Genomic DNA, 22,566 nt, shown 5'->3' on the forward strand with positions numbered 1-22,566 from the left:
TACAGTATCGGCTAGAATGGCCACCATAGGGCATTAGTGTTGTCACCACGAGTCCGTGTTACCAGGCCTAATATGGTAGAGTCAGATGGTTATTGAGCACTATGAAGGATCAAGGGGAATGCATATTGCTCGTGTGTAACAACGTTACAAACACACGATAGATTTTGAAAGGGGTCTCATTGTGGATCTGTATGTGGTCGGCTGGTCGGATTGTGCAATATCCAGGTATGTAAAACATTCGGATGTGACAGGGTCTGATATTGGACTGAATGGGAAGTTGGGGAAATCATAAGCGTCTCAAGGTTTCGGTTGATTAAGTTTCACCACACCAAGGGAGGATCGATGGATTGTGCCCCAAATACATTGTAATCTCATCACATCTGCGCCTGCTGTCTGGGTACAAGTGATGGACTCACTACAACACCGTGGCATTCCGCACTATTGGTCAGAGCAGTTGAACTACTGAATCACTGTCCCTTCGTAGGCTACCATTAACACCATAACACTTGCGCCTGCGTTTGGAGTGGCGCCATATCCGGGAAGCATGGATTGCTAACCAGTAGCATGAATCTCAATAGCACCACCTCGGTTGATCATCATCTGTGAGTATGGCTGTATCATGACTTCAAGCCAACTGCGGTAATGATTCAGGGAACTCTTAGTGTTACCTCAAATGAGACAGTATCCTGATACCACCCAACAGAAAACGTTCGTCTATACACAGCAGGTGTATCTATGAACTGCGAGCATGATGTTGCGGTACCTCATTGCCCAGCAAGATCTCTCGATCTGTCCCCGATAAAACATCTGTGGGTCCAGCTTGGATGTCATTCAATCCCAGTGCCAACCAATACCCAGGATAACTAGAGCCAGTTACAATAATCATGGGAAGATGCAACAGTTCTATAACACTCTTCCCAAACGAATGTGTGTTTCATGCAAGCTAGAGGGGGTTACTGTAATAAAATCACATAATTCCCGTGGTAACAGCACTAATATACACTGGTGGATGTTCTAGCGGTTACAAATCATTGCAACTAACCATTTACATACCCACCGACGGTTCTGACGTGTATGTGCACGTCGACATCGGACCAGTCCTTTGAGGTGCTTAGATCTATTGTCAGTGTAATAATAATAATAATAATAATAATTCTCACCTATTTAAGTGTGCTTCCAGCAAGACTTCTGCATACCGTTGTAGAGCAGCATTATTTTTACTAGTTTTGTTCTTAATGAAGCTACAGTGTTTACTCAATTGTTATTTTGTTTGTACGGTATTTACAGTCAACGCCTCGTTGCTACAACATTTGTAATACAGTATTAGTTAACCATAAGAAACAGCGTAATTAAGTATACATTCGTGATTCCGTGTAAGTCAGTTATAAATTGATTAAATGCTGCTTTTATGTTGTTTTTTAATACTTCCAACACCACCGACGACCAGTGGTGTCTCGTGACATAATTTTTTGGTAGTTCAACGTCGTTAGAAAATTTTATTCTAGAATTCTTTCAGTATTCTAAATAAGAAAAATTATAATCAATGAAAGTAACTATATGTATACAAATAATTACACATAATAAAAAGTACCAATTTATAAACAAATGCTCCATTTCATTCGTATATGAAATCACTCCTCATGTTCTTCTGGACAATTAACTTATCAATAACTCTTCTGAAGTTTAGTTTTTTTCATTTTTTTTCTGTTGATACTATAGCTAATGCACTGAGACTATTTTGAGCTACGGTATTCTTTTAAATGCTTTGATATTCTTTAATATGGTAACACAAGTTTCAGTTTCTGAAGTCAACGTCGGATTATTTGCTATGATTTTCACGAATTTTGTTGTATGCCATTCTCTTTCTATAGACTTACCATCAATTCCACAATATAGCCTACTAAATGGAATTCCACAATATAGTATCAAGACTACAAACATCTGCCATCTCGTATATTTGAAGAGCTCCTTCGTGGTTAAGTGGTTAGCGTACGTGCCTTTGGCGTGGGAGACCCGGATTCGATTCCCGGCGGGAGCTCATGTTGTTCGGGTTTCACGTTAATCAGTAGGTCCCGCCTCATATAGCCTCGCTGCTGAAAGGGACATTGAACTCAAAATCAATTCAATTCGTATGTTTGAATTGCCATGTGTGCTGTTTTCTGAACTGATAACAGTATACACGAAACATGCAATGTATCAAAGGTTGCAGAGGCACCTTTAATTAGGAACGCTTTGTCCATGTACTTTTGCATTGTTGTCTCCAGACACTTCATAAATGTTCCGTCCCCCTCCAAAGAAAAAACTTTTCCGGTTACAACTGAACGTACGTTACTGGAAATACCAATACTCGTCTTTTTCTATTTTGCATATGTTAAAGATGAATGTTTGAAAAAATCAATTTCAAAATTTCCCAATACAGAAGGTAATATTTTACCATTGTAGCAATATTACCAAGTACAGCATATTTTGATAAGCTATTCGCTTTTCTTACAAACATTTAGTTTATTTGGGCAGGAAAATCGTAGCCTAAAGAAAAATCAGAGATTATACATATTAAAAAAAATCTCTGGTGAAGGGTTCTGAACCTCCCATTCTCCTTGGTACGACCTCGGAGAACCGTAATTTTGTTTGTTCCATTAGTGTGTTTTCATTACGAGAAACTGAGATAAAAACAAATGTAGATAACTGATTGAAAGAATAAGTTATATACTACTACTATATTCTTCTGTATATCGTCGTCTGAGATTCAACACCGCGTAAGTAACATTACACCAATTTTACAGGAGAGAGAAAAAAACTGTTTGAAAACTAGCTTTAGCCTTGTTATACGCGGTATTACTTTTAAGGTAATAAGAGAGCCATTTGTCGTGATATAGGTGTACTACTTAACCAGATGGTGCGCCATCATATACTGATTCTAATGGTATCAAAAATTCAAATTCGCCAAAATTGGAGATATGCGGTGTTCAATCTCAGGCGACGATATTTTAAATTGCAGTCATTGTCTGATTCTGTTTAAAGCGCCACGTTACTGGAAATTAGTCAACAACAGCTGTCAATGCAGAAGTTCGTTCTTTGATTCTGTTTAAAGTGCCATATTACTGGAAATAAGTCAACAACAGCTGTCAACGCTGCTCGTGCAAATCTTGAGTTGAACGTTGGGAGACCGCACTTCCTCCCCTCAGCTGCCCGCGTTTTCCTTCTGTACTACACACAGAACAGCCTATCACGCTCGCTGCTCTGTTGTGAACGTGATGTGAAGATGGAATGCATATACGCAACTGGTAAAGCAAGTTAAGAATAGAAACGAAACAATATAATAATATTCTAAATATTATTAAATATCTTAAGGAGCAACAAATAGCCACGATACTTGGTGGTTCACGTGCTCTTGCGAACTGCACAAGGCGACGCAACTGCCGACGACCCTTCTGGCAGTAGAAGAAAGTCAGTGTTGTTTCTACGCAAAAGCTTAACAACGAACAGTTACGCGTAATGTAGAAAGAGAGTAAAGAGAGTAATATTTAATAGTCAAACATATAGCTTCTGTAAAATTTGCGGTGCCGCGGTGGCTCAGTGTTAGAGCGTTTACTCTGGTGTTTGGGGTCCCAGGTTCGATCCCAGCCCCCACCACGTGAACTTTGTGGTGGACAAATACCGTGTGCGTGGGTTTCCTCGGGGTTCTCCCGTTTCCTCCCACTTTCTTCATTCCACCATTTCATTCATTACTCATCATCACCGTCTTCTTTAGTCTCACCGGCATAACCGTGGGACGTAAAACTCAAAGATTTCATTTCATTTTTTCTGTAAAATTTGCTAAACCTATATTGCAAATGTCTGTTACAAGTAGTGTTTTATTAACATTTTCACGGTTTATTTCTATCAGTAGCTCGCGCAACCCCCTTGATAGCTCTTCACACCTCCCCCCTAGTTTGGGAACCACTGCCTTAAGGGATTCCATAATATGCTCATCGTATAATAATAATTGCTATCCCTGTTTCCCCCTTTTCCCTTCTACATTGAATTTTCAAGAAAAAATCTATCTCTATTTCGATTCTCATATTTTTTAAATTTCATCCTCTTTGTGAACTAGGCCAGTGATGGGCAAGCTACGATTCTCTGATAGATTCCATCTCTCCGACGACATGTTTCCTAATCTGACAAATCAAGGAGAAAATAGTTAGTTCGAAAGAGTTGTATGAGAAACAGACTGAGATGAGAATTTAACTTCACTTCTGAGAATCTGTACATTCCAGTTCGAACTAAGTTATGAGAACTTCAATCATTAATAAGGCTCAGTACTGCAAGAATTTTATAAAATGTACCATTGTTGTTTTTAACAAATTATATTGGCCCGCCTAAAGTAGTTTTTTTTTTCTTTGGCCCTCTCCTAAAATGGTTTGCCCATTACTGAACTAAGGCAAACTGTCGAATTTACCCAAAATATTGAAGGAATAATTACTATATAAATAGAAAATATAGGTAAACAAAGATTTCTATACTTATACGAATATATAATTTCACTAAACCTTAACATACCAGTTAATGTGTACGTTCTTAGTACAAAGTAAAGAATTATTTAATAGCAATTGTCATGTATATATATATATATATATATATATATATATATATATATATATATATATATATATATATATATATATATATATATATATACATTATTTTGTTATGCAATACTTATCAAAAGTAATTACATTCTGCGACTACAGAATAATGGAGGTATGTTTGCAAATCTCATACCATATAAACTAAATGCAAACTCCATGGCACAACAAGGGCCGCGGTGGCTCAGTGGTAGAGCGTTCATCTCTGGTGCTTGGGGTTCCAGGTTCGATCCCAGCCCTCGCCAAGTGAACTTTGTGGTGGACAAACACCGTGTGCGTGGGTTTTCTCGGGGTTATCCCGTTTCCTCCCACTTTCTTCATTCCACCATTTCATTCATTATTCATTATCACCGTCTCCTTTAGCCTAACCGGCATAACCGTGGGACGTAAAACTCAAATATTTCATTTCATTTCATTTTTCCATGGCACAACAGCCTGTAAAGCCTACCAGCCGGCTGGTCAACTCATTATCTCTCTTCATCGTTAACAGTACTTTTCTTGACAGAAGCTCACTACCTTAATTTAAGAAGCTCTTCAATTGTCCTTACGACACTTAGTAAACGCTATAATGCTAATGTCTTCTGGATAGTCCTTGCAATGTACCTGAATACTAACCAAACTTAGCGCTGCTTATATTCGTGGTCTCACAGTTATTAGTGCAACCAGAACGTTGGTGCTATGAAGTATATACAGCACATCTGAAATTCCTCTGGGAAGGTAAGTTGTGCCATGTAATGGCTGATGCGAAATAGTTTGTGTATAGTTTTAGTTCAATTTGTGCGATTTTTTGCGTACTGTATGAACAGTTGATGAGCAAAAACGTGGTTTGTTTTGTAGGTTAAACAACAAACGTAAATCAGATTTTGTTTCAAGCTGAGCAAAAACGCTACGAAAACGACATATAAGAAGGTTGTATGACAAATCGTAAGTTAAATAGGTATAGTTACGTTTAAAAATATCGTAACTCACTTTTCATAGAATTCCACTGTAGTTCATAGAATAGTGATTTAAAATATAATAATTGCTTAATGAAGTAGATTGAAGACCCATCATGATAGTTTTAGCGTGGCTTTTACAACTGGATGCCTTTCCTGACGTCAACCTTCTGCATTTTTACGAGCTTGGAACTGTCATCAAGTTGGGCTGATTGCTTCCTTTCCCTCGTCACTGGAGTACTTTTTGACTTATAAGAGTAGTGGAAAAGAAAGTCAAATGGACTACATTTTGTGCTGAAAACAATATCTCAAGATAATTAAAAATTGCAAGGTAATAAATGGTTGAAGCACGTACCCACAGCATAGAATGGTAAGCGTAGACTTCCAAGTTCTCGAATAAATACAAAGGAGGCTGCGAATTGAAGAATCTAAAAATATGTTATGGAAATTGAAGGATCAGAAATTAAGAGACTCGTTCGAAGGAAGTGTTATGGAAGAAATAAAGCTGCAAGAAGAGGATGTGCAAAAATAGTATAGCGTAAACAATATGATACAAATGGCCGCAGAGAAGACTTTGAATAGAACTTCAGGGAAGAGTTCCTCTACAGGAAAAGAGACGTAGTGATGGAACGAGGAAGTGCAAGAAGCTATTAACACGGAGAAAAAGGCAAAGAAAAAGTGAGATGCTTTTGGGACAGAAGAGAATAAATGTGGTTTCAAGGCGGCTAATAAGCAGCAAAGAGGGCAATGGTTAGATCAAAAGCACAAGTATGGGATGAAATGTACGACGAACTTGAAACATCAAGTAAAGTGAAGAAGCAATACAGGTTATCAAAAACTAGAGACAAGGCAACAAAGGATATTACGAAATCTGGCAAATTAAAGATGACAAAGGATGAGTGCTTAGCGATAAAGACTGGATCAAAGAGAGAGAGAGTCCAGTTATTTCCAAAAGCTCCAAAGAAGAAGAAAATTCAAAGAAATATTTTAGCGATGGAATTTTAAATCGTGGAGCAACACCAAACGGGAAGAGGTTAAGAAAGCGTTAAAGAAAATGAAGACGAAAAAGGTGGTAGATCCAGGTGGCATACCAATAGAAGCATGGAAGAGTTTGGTGCCAGAAGGTATAGATATCGTACGGATACAGAAAAAATATGAAGGAGAAAATATAAAATCAGTGGAGGGATAGTGTTATTGTACCATTTTTAAGGAGAAGTGAGATGCACGGGACTGTGGAAACTACAGAGGAATTAAACTAACGTCACATGCGATGAAGATTTAGAAGAGAATTGTAGATGGGTGATTATGTGAGGAAACATCAATAGAAGAAAAAAATGGATTTATGTCAGGAAAGAGTACAACGGTCAATTTTTATACTTAGACAAATTATGGAAAAGCATTTGCCGTGTTTCTGTTCCGTAAATTATTTGCCTGGTCTCCATGTTGTAAATAATCTTTCTATTATTCACCATGGTTCTGTAGTCATGCAGCATACTTTCTTCCAATTTTGTCATCCTTCTTACATTCGAACTCATGCACTAACAGTTCATGTATCAGATGATGTTGAGCACTCATCGTCACTGCCACTTAAAGTTGACTAACGATACTGATGGAATGGCGCCCTTCTTATTAAATTTTCCCCTTGCAACACCACCTCTTGGGCCAGTTTTGTCTTGTACGTACGGTAGATCACAACGTATACATGTGCCTGCTGTTTGGGTTTGAAAATATTCCATGGCTTTTAACTTATCTTTGTAAATTGTATTCATATAAGTCTTCTCGGTCTATCAGCCAGGTGAAGATATTGACATGCTGGCTGGCTGAGGTAAATGCTGGCTTCTGATTGGCTGAGAGATACTAGCTCCTAATTAACTGTTGTTATGGCTCCGAGAAATTGCTTTGTTGAATGTCTGTTCTTGTGCCTGAAAAGAGCCGACCAAATAGGACTGAACTGAAACCCATTGTCTCTATTGAGACTGTTCTCTTCCCAGTCCAGTACATCTCCCTTCTTTTATTGTTCTGTCCCAAAAATTGCTGAACTTGGCTACTGTGGTGGTATTTGTAAAATCAATTCTGTATCCAAGCTGTAGGCTATGCTCTGCTAGTCCTGACTTTTAGATTGCTGAAGTCTTATGTATCTGTTACATTCTTTGCATCGTTGTTCTATTGTACATCCAGTCTGTTCTATGTATGCTTTGCCACATTCACATGGTATACGGTATACACCAGGAGTGCGCAAGTGAAGGTCGTCTTTCACTGGAAGCATCCCTCAGCCAATCACCAGCCCCCTTCATAGCTCTGCGCCTAAGCAGTCACAATATATATATACTTGCTTATGTCTCCTTTCTCTTCGTTACAATCCCTGAAGATGAATGCGATGTCTGCATTCGAAACATCGGATGTCAATATCTTAACCTGGCTGATAGCCCGAGAAGACTTATTAAAATCACGTTGCCAGGAAAAATTCAAGTCTTTCTCCAAATTGTATTCAGTAAAACCTATTTTGGGCAATTGGCAGATTACGTCCCGTATTACTTGCTGAAATGAAACGATCCTTACACGCTTGCGTATTGGAGCTACCATCTCACCTATTCCTATTTAGTTCGTGGCGCTAACTGACCGTGTTGTGAATATTGTATTGTTCCATTGAATATTTAGCACATTCTTAATGGAATGCCGAGATGAATCGAACCTTAGGAAACTTTAGAATTACCAAAAGTATAGGTTTTGAGGGATAATGCTGTCTTTAGTGACAATATTCTCACCTTTATTCGTGCGATTAGAATTGTTAACGAACTCTGAGGGATTTTCTTTTTAGATTTATTCCTGTAGTAAGTTTCTGTTATTGGTATTTTTGAGCAATTTTCTTGTTATATATGCATTTTAGATTTTCTTATTTATTTCTTTGTCCTTTTTATGACTTGTATTATAATTCATATTGTTTTTGGGCGTATTCTCTTAATTTGTAAATTGTTTATTTGATTCACACTTCTACTTTTAGAAGTTCTATTATGGATTTTTAATGTGCAGCGTATGTTGGCCACTGAACTTATCGTGATGGGGACAAACAGCGTCGCTGCTGACGTCCTTATTGAACTTTAACCAAAATGGATGAATCAAATGCACATAAAATATACGATATGTACAGATATTTATCAATTTAATGGATCTGGAGTTGGAAACACGTCAGATGTGGGGTTAGCAACAGTCAGGCGGCGAGGCGTTGTGTTAGAACGTACTCTGTTCTACTTGAGAACCAATAGAACAGCAATGTGCAGTGAGCTGAGGAGGCAGTGATAGTATAAAATATGGGATCTGTCTGATTTCCAAAGGAGGCAAATTGTTGGTTTTTCAATTATATGGTAACTATAGTTGCAAATGTATTTAGGCGTGTCGCGAGTGACAAAACTCACGGCAAAATCAGATCGCCGAAGAGGAACATTGGTCGGAAGAAAAACCCCAGTGACAAGTTCCATTGACCATTAGAGTGAGTTGTTACTCAGAACCGTCGTGAAAATGCATTGCAAGTGACGAAGGAAATCAAGCAGGATGTTGACAGCCTTAGCTTTGCGAGTTACATGGACATTCAGGTCGGATTGTAGGAGCAGCTGACAAGGAACCATAACGTTTTAGCGTGACGCCAGTGGTGCCGTGAACATGAAATATGGACCGCTGATGACCGGAAACGTGTGATATGGTCGGCTGAATCATAGTGGACGTTATTTCAAACCACAGGCCATGTTTGTGTGTGAAAGGGATACCCAAAGAGGCGTATGATCCACTATATTTCCATCCAACCTTGAAACATGGCGGCGGGAGCGATGCTGTGGGCCACAATATTCTGGTTTTCAGTGGGCCCTGTGCTGATGCTTACTGGTTGCGTCACTGCCCATGATTACGAATATGTCGCTATTTTAGGCAACTATATGCACCCTGTGGCCCAGATTTTGTTTCTAGGCAATTACGCCATTTTCCAGGATGGCGGCGATTCACACAGCTGGGGGGCAGTTACAGCGTAGTTTAAGGAATATCGGGATGAAGTTGAACATTTCCCCTGGCCTCTCAGTCCCCGGACCTGAACATAATTGAACATTTATGGTCCATTTTGGAGACACGAATCTGGCGGATATTTCCGGCTCTTCTTTCACGGAACTGAGTTATACACTACATGCGTAATGGTCTAATATTCCATTTGGTACCATTCCACGTGTCATCAGAGCAGAGAGCGAAAGGTAGTCCAACACTGTATTAATCTCGTAGTTACGTTCCTTTTAGCTGTTTTCATTAAATTCATATGTCTCTGTATATATAATTCTTAGAAAAGTAAGTGAATATTACAATATTTTTAACATGACTGTAAACCCAAATATAGGGAACCTAAGATAAACTATCGGAAGTACATGATCAAAAGTCAGAGTTGAGCCAATGCATATCTCATTTTTCGATTGCCAAGACCTATTTCAGTGCGAATATAAGCTATGCTCTTGAAATCTCTTTTCTCTGAATTCCAAGACGCCGCAAATTTTGTCCAAAACTCATTGGAGATATTTGCGCAGAAAAGAATGGTTCGGATCCTACTTTCACCAGTACTTTCCGTCTCATATAGTCTCGGTAGTAAAAAGGGACATTAGGATCTAATTAATTAATTAATTAATTAAAACCTTAAACTAACAACAGATGCTGCTGATCTTCCACATGCTAAATTAATTTCTCATAGCCTCCTCATCGTCCTCTTTCATTTTCTTATTATTGTGAGGTATGAGTTCCATCGTGAGCTTAACATTCGAAGTACATTTCAAATACAGTATGAGTTCCTCGGTGAATATAATAGTTGAAGAGCTGCTTCAAATATTAACTATGAATCCTTCGATGAGTGTAATATTCCAGAACTGTCTTTAAATAACGATCTATGAATCACTGAATAAGCATAGTGTACAAGGAACTTTCCTAAATTGTAAAGTATGAGTTTCTTAATGATATTCAAGTAATAGTGACAATTGAATGAGCGTATAGTGCTGCCAAAATGTCTTGAGCCGTGACAAAAATGCGAACTAAAGCTCACACCCTCAACACACCCACGCGTTGAGCCAATAAGAGCTCAGCTGTTGCTAAGCGAGAGAGCCTTGCAGCCGTCTACGCCAAAGAGAGTGGAATTCCTACAGCCGATAGCAGCGCTTGGAACATGAGACTAGGTGTCAAGTCAATGTGGTATATTTATAGTATTCAAGGACATGCCTCAAAAATATTGGAATAAGAATCCTTTTATGAACGTAATATATAGTAAGCTGTCCTACATATTGATATAAATTTCTCAATGAGCATAATGTGCAAAGAACTTTCTCAAATAATGAAATATGGACCCTTCGATAATCATATTGTTCGAGAAGAAAAGCAACAAAGAAAAATCACCTGGTTGTGTATAACATACATTTTATTTTATAAGAAAGTGTAAACATATACACATTTATTATAACATTTCTTATCTATTTACTGATGTAAAGCAGTACAAAATTGACAACAATCTTTGGTTTGAGGCAGATATGATTATTATCGTCTAGTAAAACATGATTATTTTACAATATTTTTTTTTTTTAATAAGTTGGAATTTATGCGAATGAGGTCACTTTACTTCGACGATAAAAATTCTCTTGATATGCCATGAAAAAATTTTCATTATATTTTAACTAAGAGTGCTGTAATATTATTGTATTATGCTATTAATATTTTCAAATAAATTTACTATTTTAGTGTATATAAACATAATAACGTGGAATAATAATAGCAGAATTGTTGATAAAATTTAATTATCATTTATAGAGAAAGGCATAGATGTTAATATATTATTATTATTACGTATATTAAATAATTATTTTAAATATCTTATATACTTTTTATTCCATGATTTAAGTGGTAATACATATGAAAAATAATACTGGCAGTTTTCTTTTCTTTTAAATAATAAGAATGACATATAGAAAGCGTTTCAAGTTAGAAAAGATAGCTTTTACGAACGAAGTACATACACTGTAAAGTTAATCTTTTAGTACGCTATTTCATTTTATTTTTTGATTTAACTCCAAAATGTAAACTGTGTCTGCAATATGAATGTCCAGTGTTCAAATGAAGTTTTGCAGTTCATATTTGATTATGGAATATTTGTTTATTTCAAATTATTGTAAACAGCAATAAACGACACGAAAATTGTATTCCTAATGGACCTAACTTTCCATTGATTCCACTAATTTCTGTGCCTAACAGAGAAAAAAAAGTACTGTATTCTTCCAAATTGCTCTCAAGGTATTCTAAAAATGTTTTCACAGCCTAAATAGAGGTTTTCTTTTCATAACTTTTGTGAAACTAAAGTAAAAATAATGTATTCCTTGTTAACATCAGTTATTAAAAAATAAATAAATAAATAAATAAAATGGGTGTTATCTATATATATAAAAGAGAACGTACAAATCCTTTGTGAACTCATCACGCTAATACGGCTGAACCGATTTCTTTCATTTTTGGGGGGTTGTTAGGATTTGGACCCTAGATGGTTTTTATCATATCACTTTAATTTTTAATTACCAGTGTCTTGAGATAATGGACCATTCAAGTCTCCATAGTTCATCATAGGTAAAAATAAACGTATGTATATGCAACCCGCATGACCACGTGACTCGGCGGGTTAACATAAATGACAGGCGCTTGCAATTTGAAAGCGAAAAAGTAAAAATTATCTAAGTAACAAAGTTTATTGCGTTCCGGGGTGACCGCAGCGAAGCGGGGTGAACGCTGCTAGTTTTTAATAACGTTTAAATGTATTAATACAATGGAATATGATGTTTTTTCTTTCGTCATATAGAAATAGTTGAACTACATTAATGGAACTTGTAGGATTTATTGTGTGATTTTTTTTCTTGTCTTTTCGAATTGAAGTGTCCCTTAGTCACATTATTCACAATGGAGGAAGATGTAAGATTATACAAGATGATAGAGTCTCTACATCTAAAAACCAAGGGAGCCAAGATCAACGATGAAGTGAAAAAAGTGTTTATGGTGAAGATATACCATCCGTCAGCACTGTGAAAACATTAAAATATGGTCATATTTCCATTGAAGACTAGTCGAAAGAAGGAAAACCTTGTTCTGCAATTGTGAGCAAATTTGATATCGATTATGATTTGGGTTTCACCACACCGCAACAACCATCTGTAGTAGTCTAAGGTAACACGATGGCATCTTGGTTGCTGTTGCCTTTTCAGGGAGAACCACATTAGGAATATGCTTCCTCTGTATTAGACCTATGTCACTCCAAGGAAGGTGTTTTTCTTCTGCGTTTAGGACAGTGACCACGTGCTGAGTTTATTAATCCTTTGACTACCAACGGGATAGATGTGTCCCATGCGAATAATTCAAACATCGTTGGGAATTTGGTTTTAAAAATTCTTTAAAAAAAAAAATACATGTTATTCTCCCATCGGATCAAATGTGACCAGGAGACTGTGTTCAGTTTCCAAAACTGTGTACAGATGTCAAGAATATCCCAGATTAAAGGAGACGTACATATTTTTATAAAGGAGTCGTACATGTTCACATTAAAAAAAAATTGGTAGTTAAAGGATTAATATGATCCATAGAGCAAGACCATGAATATTGAAGCATTGTCTCACTACCTAAAAAAAGACCGTGTTTAGTCCTCCGTGAACGTTCACGGATTGTAAGGTGTGAACCTCACCAAATATCCAATCTCAGGCCGCAACGTCACTGAAAATTACTACTCCGTCTCTTAAAATGCTACATGATGTGCTGAAGAAGAAACGTCGTGAAAAAGTGACAAAAGATATGTTGTTGGTAGTGGATAATGCACCAGCTCACCAGGTCCACAAAACAATCACATTTATCAGGCAGTAGTGTAGTTTCGAACTGTTACCTCATCTTCATTATTCACCGGACCTCGACCCTTCAGATTATTTTTTCCAAGAACTGAAAGAAGTCGACAGGGTGATTCGAGCTCTAGAACACTGTTTTCAAGCAATGACAGGGCATTCTTCTGTAACGTAAACTCAGATCATTCTGGATAAGTATATTATTTGATTATATATATATATATATATATATATATATATATATATATATATATATATATATATATATATATATATATATATATATATATATATAAATCCTACAGGTTTCATGATGTGGTTCAGTTATGTTTGTGATGCGAAGTTAAAAGCATATTGATACCCTCTTGTAAGTGCCTCAAGGAACAGAAAAAATAGCTTATGCTATTACCTGTGATGAATCTCATGAATTCAAGAATTTCGGCAAATTTGCTTCTATTGAATGTCGTGTAGGTTTGCCCATTCGAATGTTTGGGAAGGGAGAGAAGAAAGAATCAATGTTTCAAGGAAAGTATTAGTGTCTTTACAAAGCAAACTAAACCATGAGAAAATAAACGTACAAAGATACAGAAGATAAAAATAACTGGATCATGCAGGGAATAAAGATAAAAGTTAATGCTGAATTGAAAGAAAGAGAAAAATAAAACAACAATAAATAATAATTGTATTAATAATACGCCCTCGAAGGAAGTTTGGATCTATGTGTAATGAAACTAAATGATTTACACTTTTTACATGCCATTCTTGAGATATTTGTGCGTTATGGCGAAGTTGAATAGACTTCTATAATTTTGAATATAAGAAAGAATACGAGAAAAGATTTTTTGTTTGTTTGTAGAAAGTATTTGGGTACTAGAAAAATAGAAGAGTAAAATCGTAATTGTTCCCCTTAAAAGACAATATGTAATTAGAAAGGTTAAGAAAATATTGTCAAAATGTTAATTTACAACTATGGGAAAGTGCAAATAGAGAAATAAGATATATATATTAAATATTAAAATGGCCGATATACAAGAAGGACAAATGAATGACTTTACTATCAACGATTATTAAAAAGTAATTTTTCAGTGTGGTCGAGAAGCTTTTATTTATTTATTTATTTGTCAAAATTTCATATAAAATTTCCTTATGATTGACCTCGAATTTTGATTTAGAGTTCACAATTTTATGGTCCATGGAAGTTTTATATTATAAAAACACATATTTAGCGCGCATTTAAGTTTGTGTGTTTACAACCTTATTTTGTTGATAATGAAAATATCTCAAGTGTTAAAGTTTATTTTATAAGTTATTTGTCAGTCTACGAATTAGATAAACTGAGTGCATGATATATAAAAAAGAATACCTGAAATAATAATTTTTCTTATAAATAATAGATTTATATTATGCAATGCTTTAGAAACAATTTTTCTTCAGTAAGTAGGTGCAAGGGACAACTCATTTTAGTTTGACCTTAAATGCGTGTTATGCTACGTTTAAAAAAAAAAACAAAAACATCTGATTAAAACAACTTGGTCAACTTTCTTATAATATGATCGGATCATAATGACGCAGTTGTATATATATCTACAGTATATATACTTATTAAACATTTATCCAGTCAAATGGTTTGACCATAATGATGTGCAGAAAGTGATTCCTGTGATCAGGCATTTTTAACATTTACTTCCCCCGACATGAACTTTTTAAGTTTATATAAGATACTTAAATTATTCAGGTATGATTTTGATTCTTTGGCCTTTAATTTAATTTTTTTGTAATGATACCATGCATATTTGTATGATACAGTATCTATAAACAAAAGATTGAGATCAGAGATCTATATTCATCAGACAAGAGAATGCAGAGAATGGTGTGAAATAGTAAAATAGTCAACTACTAGAATATATATCATCTTTAAGGATGGCTTTATGTGTTTAAATGCCACGCGTGTATCGAGAAGGTTAAGAAATAAGGCAACTCAAACAAATTATTCCACTACTAGATCAAACCGAGTTACTTTTTAAAAAATAGCAATAAAAAAATGAACTTACTCGACGCAGGTCTGTCATGTCAATGTTACTGCACGTAAGAATGTGCAAACATTTTTGGTAGAAAATGAAAATTCAATTTTCTGAATTTCATCAATACATAGGATGCTTTTATTTTCTACCGTACTTTTAATTATCTACTCTGAATAGACCAATAAACATTTTTAATTTATTGTTCTAGTCTTGTAATTTAAGGTGCAGTCAATGTGTTTCGGCCATTGTAATATAGAAGTCATTATTATGTTCAATTTATAAAGGAATAACATACCACTACAGAGTGATGTGATGATACTTGAGAATGTTGTGTACATAACTGCCTCAAACGTTTCATTTGGTGTATACAAGACACACTTAATGTCCCTACAAAACAATTATTCTTTCTATACCAGCTTTCTTAAACACAACAGCTTTATGTATTTTGTATTATATGTATATATTTATATATCTTTCCTCTTGCTTCATACCTAAAAAAATAATTATTGTACATTTATCACCACATAATACACGACATTTGATCAATACAACATTTCATATACAATCACAGCACATTTTTCAGTGGCACCACAATAAATATTTTGTACAATTAATAACAATGTATGTGAACATGTTTACAATTGTACGTATACAACTATTTACGTTTTTTTGACATACAAAACATTGTTCTATTGTAGAATAAATCATATTATATATACTGTGCCTTTTCCAGTAAATTGCATATTACAAATACTCATTCTATAAATACCGTTACTTGCCTTGAAAAAAAATCCTTAATTCTGCAATTTACACGTTTTCATCATCAGTTGCATTACTTTCTTTATGAATATATATTTTTTGTGTTATTATGTCAAGTCCATACTTTTTAATAAATATAGAATTCTCTCATATTTCCAAGTGATTCTTGGAAGACTTAATTTTTCGTATCATTATTCTTTTAATTCAGTATAAATATACTTAGTTTTTTATATCATTATTATTATTATTATTATCGTGCACAAACGTGTTTATTTCCCGTAAAATCATGTGCGAAACATTAGAGAATTCTCGATTTATGCTTGGAGGTATCTGCTAAATCTGTTCATTGTTTTACAACAACTTTATTTATACAACGGTTGTGTCTAAGTTCTTTTCGAGATTAGTTTGTGACAAGAGTTGTGGAACATTAGAAATGTTGTAAATCGACGGATGTTTTAAACAATATTTGACTCCAGTTGTGTAGGAAGTTTCCACGATTTTCCTTCTCTTAACAGCCCTGTGTTCAAGCCAGCTTTATCCGATTTATGAAGTGTTCAATAATCAAAATAAATGTAATATTTCATAGTAATATTCTCATATATTGAATTATAAGCTTCAGAAGTGAAAGAGATCATTAAAATATTGCAGTTTTGCTCAACGGTTTGTAAATGTTAGTGAGTGTTGATTGAGTGGAAGGAAATGTGAAAGAACTCCCAAGAAGACAATGTGTAGTCCATCACAATTTAACATGTATTGAGATCGAACCTACAACTCATCATACAGAAATGAGCACTCTATCATTCAGTCATAGCAATTTCCTTATAAGTTTTGAAACTGCATTTCCTAACCCCAAATAAGTTTTATGTATAATTTTTCCACTCTTCTTAAAGTGGTCAATGAAGAAGGAAGGTATTCACAGTGTAGTCATTTGATTCAGTAACATTTAAAACGGTTATAAGAAATATCTTTGTAATATTTAATCATATTTACAAGCGAAAGACAACTTTCAAGATAACAATGAATATTTTTATATTTTTTGCTCATGTTTGTAATATTGCTAAAATTAAATAAATAAAAGAAAGCTGCAAACAATAAACAGGGTGCGTTCACTTGAGTAACAAGTCATTTTCATTTGTTTTTTCTGAGTTTGTTCACAAGTCATTATATGAACACGGTTGCTGTTCGAAGACATACAAAATAATGTGTTGGAAGAATGCTTAGGAAGGGAAGACTTACGTTGTTTTTGAAAGATCATAAATCAAGGTATTGAGATATACTCCCTTTTACTGTAAACGTTAACACTTCAAAATACAATATCACATGAATGCTATGTCCAGATGTATTAAGTGTTCAGATGTTAATTGTTTGTGTTATTTTGCATTGCAAGTGTTTACGACAGTGGTAGTAAACAATATTATTTACATTTCTTTTACGTAGAGCGTCTTCTCTTAATATATTAAGTCGAAACATGGCAAAGTTTCAATCACACATTTAAATCAAAATAAGTGGAATATGTTAAATCAGGATTATGTATTATTTAACAAAACTGAAAGGCATGAGATGTATGCAATTCTTGAATAAATTATTTTCGTGTCAAAATAATTTTAATAACTTGAAATTTCTTATTGCGTCTACCATAATTTGTATTTTATATTTCCAGAAATGTCATATCAGCTGAGTTGTATATTTATATGGAAACATTAGCAGAAAATTAATATTCTATTTGCTGGACTAAGGAACAAAATAATTTTTCTATGGGATGGTTTAATTAAAAATTCCTTTACCTCAATGCCTTTTCGAATTGATTGAGAGAAATGGTTTTATGACTACTTAACTGTTACCTAAAGACAATCAATAATTATGATAAATCGATGCGAAATATTTTTTATTTAGTAATTTTGAATGATAGCTTATTTAAAAAGAAGAAATAAATATCAAAACATTAATTTTAATCGTTTTTTCAATACTTCTGTATTGATTATGGAAGGGGGAAACAAAACATTGGAACATGTTTTTATTGGCAATAAATATATAAACCATGTATTATATTTATTAATTCAGTATAGTAACCAAAAACGACGCTGTACTGTAGCAGAGTCCATACTAGTTAAGATAAATATTTTAAGGTATCTTTATAAGAGGTCAGGCTGACAAATTTGGGAACTAAAACCGGGACATTCGTTAAAATATAGAAATTCTTACCAAGAGAGTTCCTGTCCCTAATGCTCTGTTGGATTGCAAGCGCAGAAGGCGCAAGGGGAAGGGCAGAGTATTAGATGCTAAGAAAACCGATTCCGATCCGAGTCCAGAATCGATTTTATCGCTGCAAACTCGCGTACAGATTCGACTTGCAAAAGTATTCTATTCTGTCCATCTCTAGAAGTTATTTCGCAATTTCCAGTATTACAATCCTCACGTAGTTAGGTACCGAAAGTTCCCTGTGATTATAAAAATATCCCATTAATTAAATTGTTCAATTACTTTGGATTAAATTAAGTACCGTAGTACATTTACTAACAATAAGTAAGGACCTCAAAATGGGTATTTATAAAATAAAAAGAAATCTATTTCTTAAAATCGGGCCTTCTGGCCGTTCCGTATGAATCTATTGGAACATGGGAACAGTGAATTCAAAATCGGTGACAATCTCGGAAAACCAGGACATGTGACAATAGAAATAAACATTTTAGTTTTGAAAATATTTGATGTGACGGATAGGTGTAATAGTAATTCCGAACTATTTTATATATGAACTCCCTGGTATGAAGTTCCAAAGGGCTTAAGCCGCCCAGCTGGCGATTTTAAATTGAAGGGACATGCAGTCAACACATCATGAGACCCATCACCCTAATGCTGCTCATCCTAACCGAGGTAGGCTTACAAATAAGTTGCTCTTAAATATAATACGTATTTGCCATAAATGATTAAAGTGCAACTGGCGTAAATTATCTCAACTTATCAGTATTTTGAATTGAAATACATATTTATATACAGGGCAAATTAAACTATATTCCTGATTTCAGTGAAGTGTTAAACGAAACGTAATGAATCTATCTTGTTGCGAGAAATTTGCTTTAGAATATAACATCTCGACGTTTATTTCCCCACAGCTAGTTTCATGTTAGTTACACTGGTGTCTGTCAGAATAAATTTACTCGAAGTAAAAGAAAAATGGCGGCTAATAGACAACATTAAACATACTGTGCCTTTGATTTTTTATTTTAATAAGTTTGTCGTGATTGGGTTCAATGACATTTCCATGCAAAATTTGGAATTGTTACTGCCTGCGACAAGTCAAATTAAAAAGTGGCATTTTCAGGATTGGCTGCATTTGCAAGCAAAAATCGATGGAATGTCCATCGAGAAACATTGAAGCTTATCCACACAAGCTTCATAAGGAGTCCGCAGAAGTTCACTTCCGAGTAGTACAAGAGCTAGGTATTTGTACTGTTAAAATGGTTCTTCCTGTAGCTTGAGGAAGATATTACTGATTTCGTCTTTCAATAGAACGGTTCGCCATCACATCATTTAGGTTATCTTAATAACTCAAAGCTAGACTGACCGCATAACTGTGGAAATCAAGAACTGATACGTTGGCCACAGCAGTCCTCAGATCTTACCCGTGTGATTTTATAATGAGGTTTCATTAAGGATTGTGATCTGTGCGTAGACATCACTGCAGCCGTTCCAGAGATCGATTCCGTCATACTAGCCAGATTCTGTCAGGAACTTGAATACATATTTTACGTGCTACGTGTTGTGTATGGGTTGCACAATCATTACCCGTAGTGCGTAAGAAAAATATTTGATACATTTTTATTATGTTTACTTGCGTTTGATTAAATTGGTAAAACCTACCATTGAAATCGAGAACATTATTTAGGCTTACCCTATATGTATAAATTCATTCCCAAAAACGTTACAGCTTTTATGAATGAAACTTTTTTGGAAATTAACTTATGCAGACTTTAACAAATAGTAAAGTAACGTTATTTAAGTGTTCTTACATGAAAGGTAGCGTAATTCTTTTGACAACAGATACTGAGTGAATTCTCTTAGCTATATATTTGGTGAGGTGTTCATCTTAGTTCTAGAAATTTTATCTTACTGATTGTGTATTGCATAGGAGAACTATGACAGGTTTATCAGAATACTTTATACCATTAGTAACAGAACTAATTCTATTAGAAATATTAATGGATAACTTTGGGAGAGAAAGTCGTATATGTACTTTTCTGCTAAAAATTCGTAGCGTGTTGAGTAGGCGCTAAAACATAGAATGTGTAGGTATGTATGTGTCACGTTTCATTTTTTCTTTTGTTAGTAAAATATGAAACAAACAAAAAAAAAAAAAAAAAAAAAAAAAAGAGAGAGAGAGAGACTAATGTAATTGCTCATATATGTATTCATTACCACAAAACATTGCGTGGGCCACAAGTCACACGATACTAACAGTTATTCTGTTCTCAATTGAGCAGAGTAGAAGTAGCTAATTGACGCAAAAAATACGTGATTTGTGAATAATACGATATAAGAAGTGATTTTATAGATGATTTAAACCTTGTGACATCTGTGAATTAGTTCACAAGAAATAGAAAGTTATCAAAGGATGATCGTGTGATTGCACTTCAAAAGTGGTGCTTACATAACCACAATTAATACGATGCGATTGATTTATTTGTACAGCGTTTTCTGAAGACTGAACCACTATAGCGACAATGAAATTACGGATCTAGAACATTTAAAAGAGCGTATCACTTCTGAGTTTGATAAATTATTAGCCACAAGATTAGTGATGTAATATGTTCTGTGCTTTAAAGACATAATTATGGAGGGGTTTCGTAATTGATAAATAATTCATTACAAATGCAGTTTTGTCAAGTGACTTATGGCTTATCCTGTAGATCGGTTGAAAACGAAAAATATTTTAAATGTCTGTGTGTAAAATAGTTCAATTCTTGTGACAAAAGGTTTATTCTATCTCTCATCGAGTCTTACTATTATCATGTTTTTTCTGCCGATTTGGGCAAAGAAAAGTTTTAAAACATGGCGAAGAAGGTATTAACCTCTTTCCTTCTGAATGTGCAACTGTTTTGGCAACCCTTATAGGTCGATCTTCAAATAAATTGTCTGTGTCTTGGATAAATGTTATATCTCTTTTAATAACTTCTGTCCTTTTAGAATACCTAACTAGCATGTGTTATTGTACGTATTATGTTTAAGGAGGTACGGTGTATTAATACTGTTTTAGGAAACATTCCACAGGAAGTACTTGAGATAAACAAAGTATTGTCCGTCGATCTTTCGGGAGTTCATTTTATTCTAAAAGAAGATTGTAAAAGATGTTTCCAATTTTTTTTCAGGCTCTGACGATATTAAAAGTCAAATCTTTTATGCGAATGTAACAAACAGTTCTTCATACGAAACCTCTAACTTTGCACATACACTGAAAACAATGACTCCTTACGATTGGTAAGTTCACAATACATTGCTCCTGTTCTTTAAAAGTTTAAACAAAATCAGCAGCTTTTTGGTGTAATATTTTGTAATTTGATTGATTATTATTAAACCGAGGCTCTTTTTGCTCGGTTGAATGTAGCACTGGACGGATTATAAATAGGCTCCAGTGGCAACAGATGGTGACAGTGTTGACTTCCGTGTCGTTGGTGGCTGCCGAGACAGGTACAGGAGCACACAGAAGTTTGATCATTGTCCGAACCTACGATGGCGTGGCCTGCCAGAAGCTTTCCATTGACTGCCATCACTTCTCCATCAAGGGTGACAACGTGCTGCGATGCTGGTTGAAGTTCATTATCCTCGCGTTTCACATCTTCTGCATTCCTGGTAAATGAAAATAAAGAAAAATAATAATTATGAAGAGTTGTTAAAAGTAATAATTCGGTCACAACTACATTGTGTTAATATTAATTATAAAAATATATACAAAGAATGACAGCAAAAAAGGGTACAGAATTTACTAATATTTTTGTTTCCTTTTATAGATTATCTACAATACCAATAAGTCAGTGCAACCGACATGTATACGCAATCGTTCAAGAAGAAATTCAAAATGATGACACACTTGAAGAGATTGGGTTTCATTTCCTACTTTCGCAAATTTGCTGATTGCAATGCAAGAAAAATATGCGTTTAAGAGCTTTTAGTGTTGAATAATAATAATAATAATAATACGCAAATTTTCGTTATTGATGTTTTATAGTTAAAAACAATGTGTGGTATCGCATATCAAACTGAAACGTAAATTTTTCGTTGCGTTGACGGAAATCGCTATAGAATGAGGTTCCTGGATTCTTAAGGAGGTGCAATCCGTAATCCTTCAGCATGGACG

General features: G+C 34.8%; 1 protein-coding gene across 1 annotated transcript in view; it reads right to left on the reverse strand.

Moving 5' to 3' along the window:
• Positions 1-10,973: 10,973 nt before the first annotated feature.
• Task7 (TWIK-related acid-sensitive K[+] channel 7) overlaps positions 10,974-22,566 on the reverse strand; it is a 156,573-nt gene continuing 144,980 nt past the window's right edge. The window contains exon 5 of the mRNA XM_081730515.1: positions 10,974-22,058. Coding sequence (XP_081586641.1) covers positions 21,782-22,058 — 277 coding nt within the window. The 3' untranslated portion in view covers positions 10,974-21,781. The remainder of the gene's footprint in view (positions 22,059-22,566) is intronic.

The sequence above is a fragment of the Thermobia domestica genome, chromosome 11 (assembly GCF_964235325.1).
Source record: "Thermobia domestica chromosome 11, izTheDome1.hap1.1, whole genome shotgun sequence".
Taxonomy (NCBI): Eukaryota; Metazoa; Arthropoda; class Insecta; order Zygentoma; family Lepismatidae; genus Thermobia; species Thermobia domestica.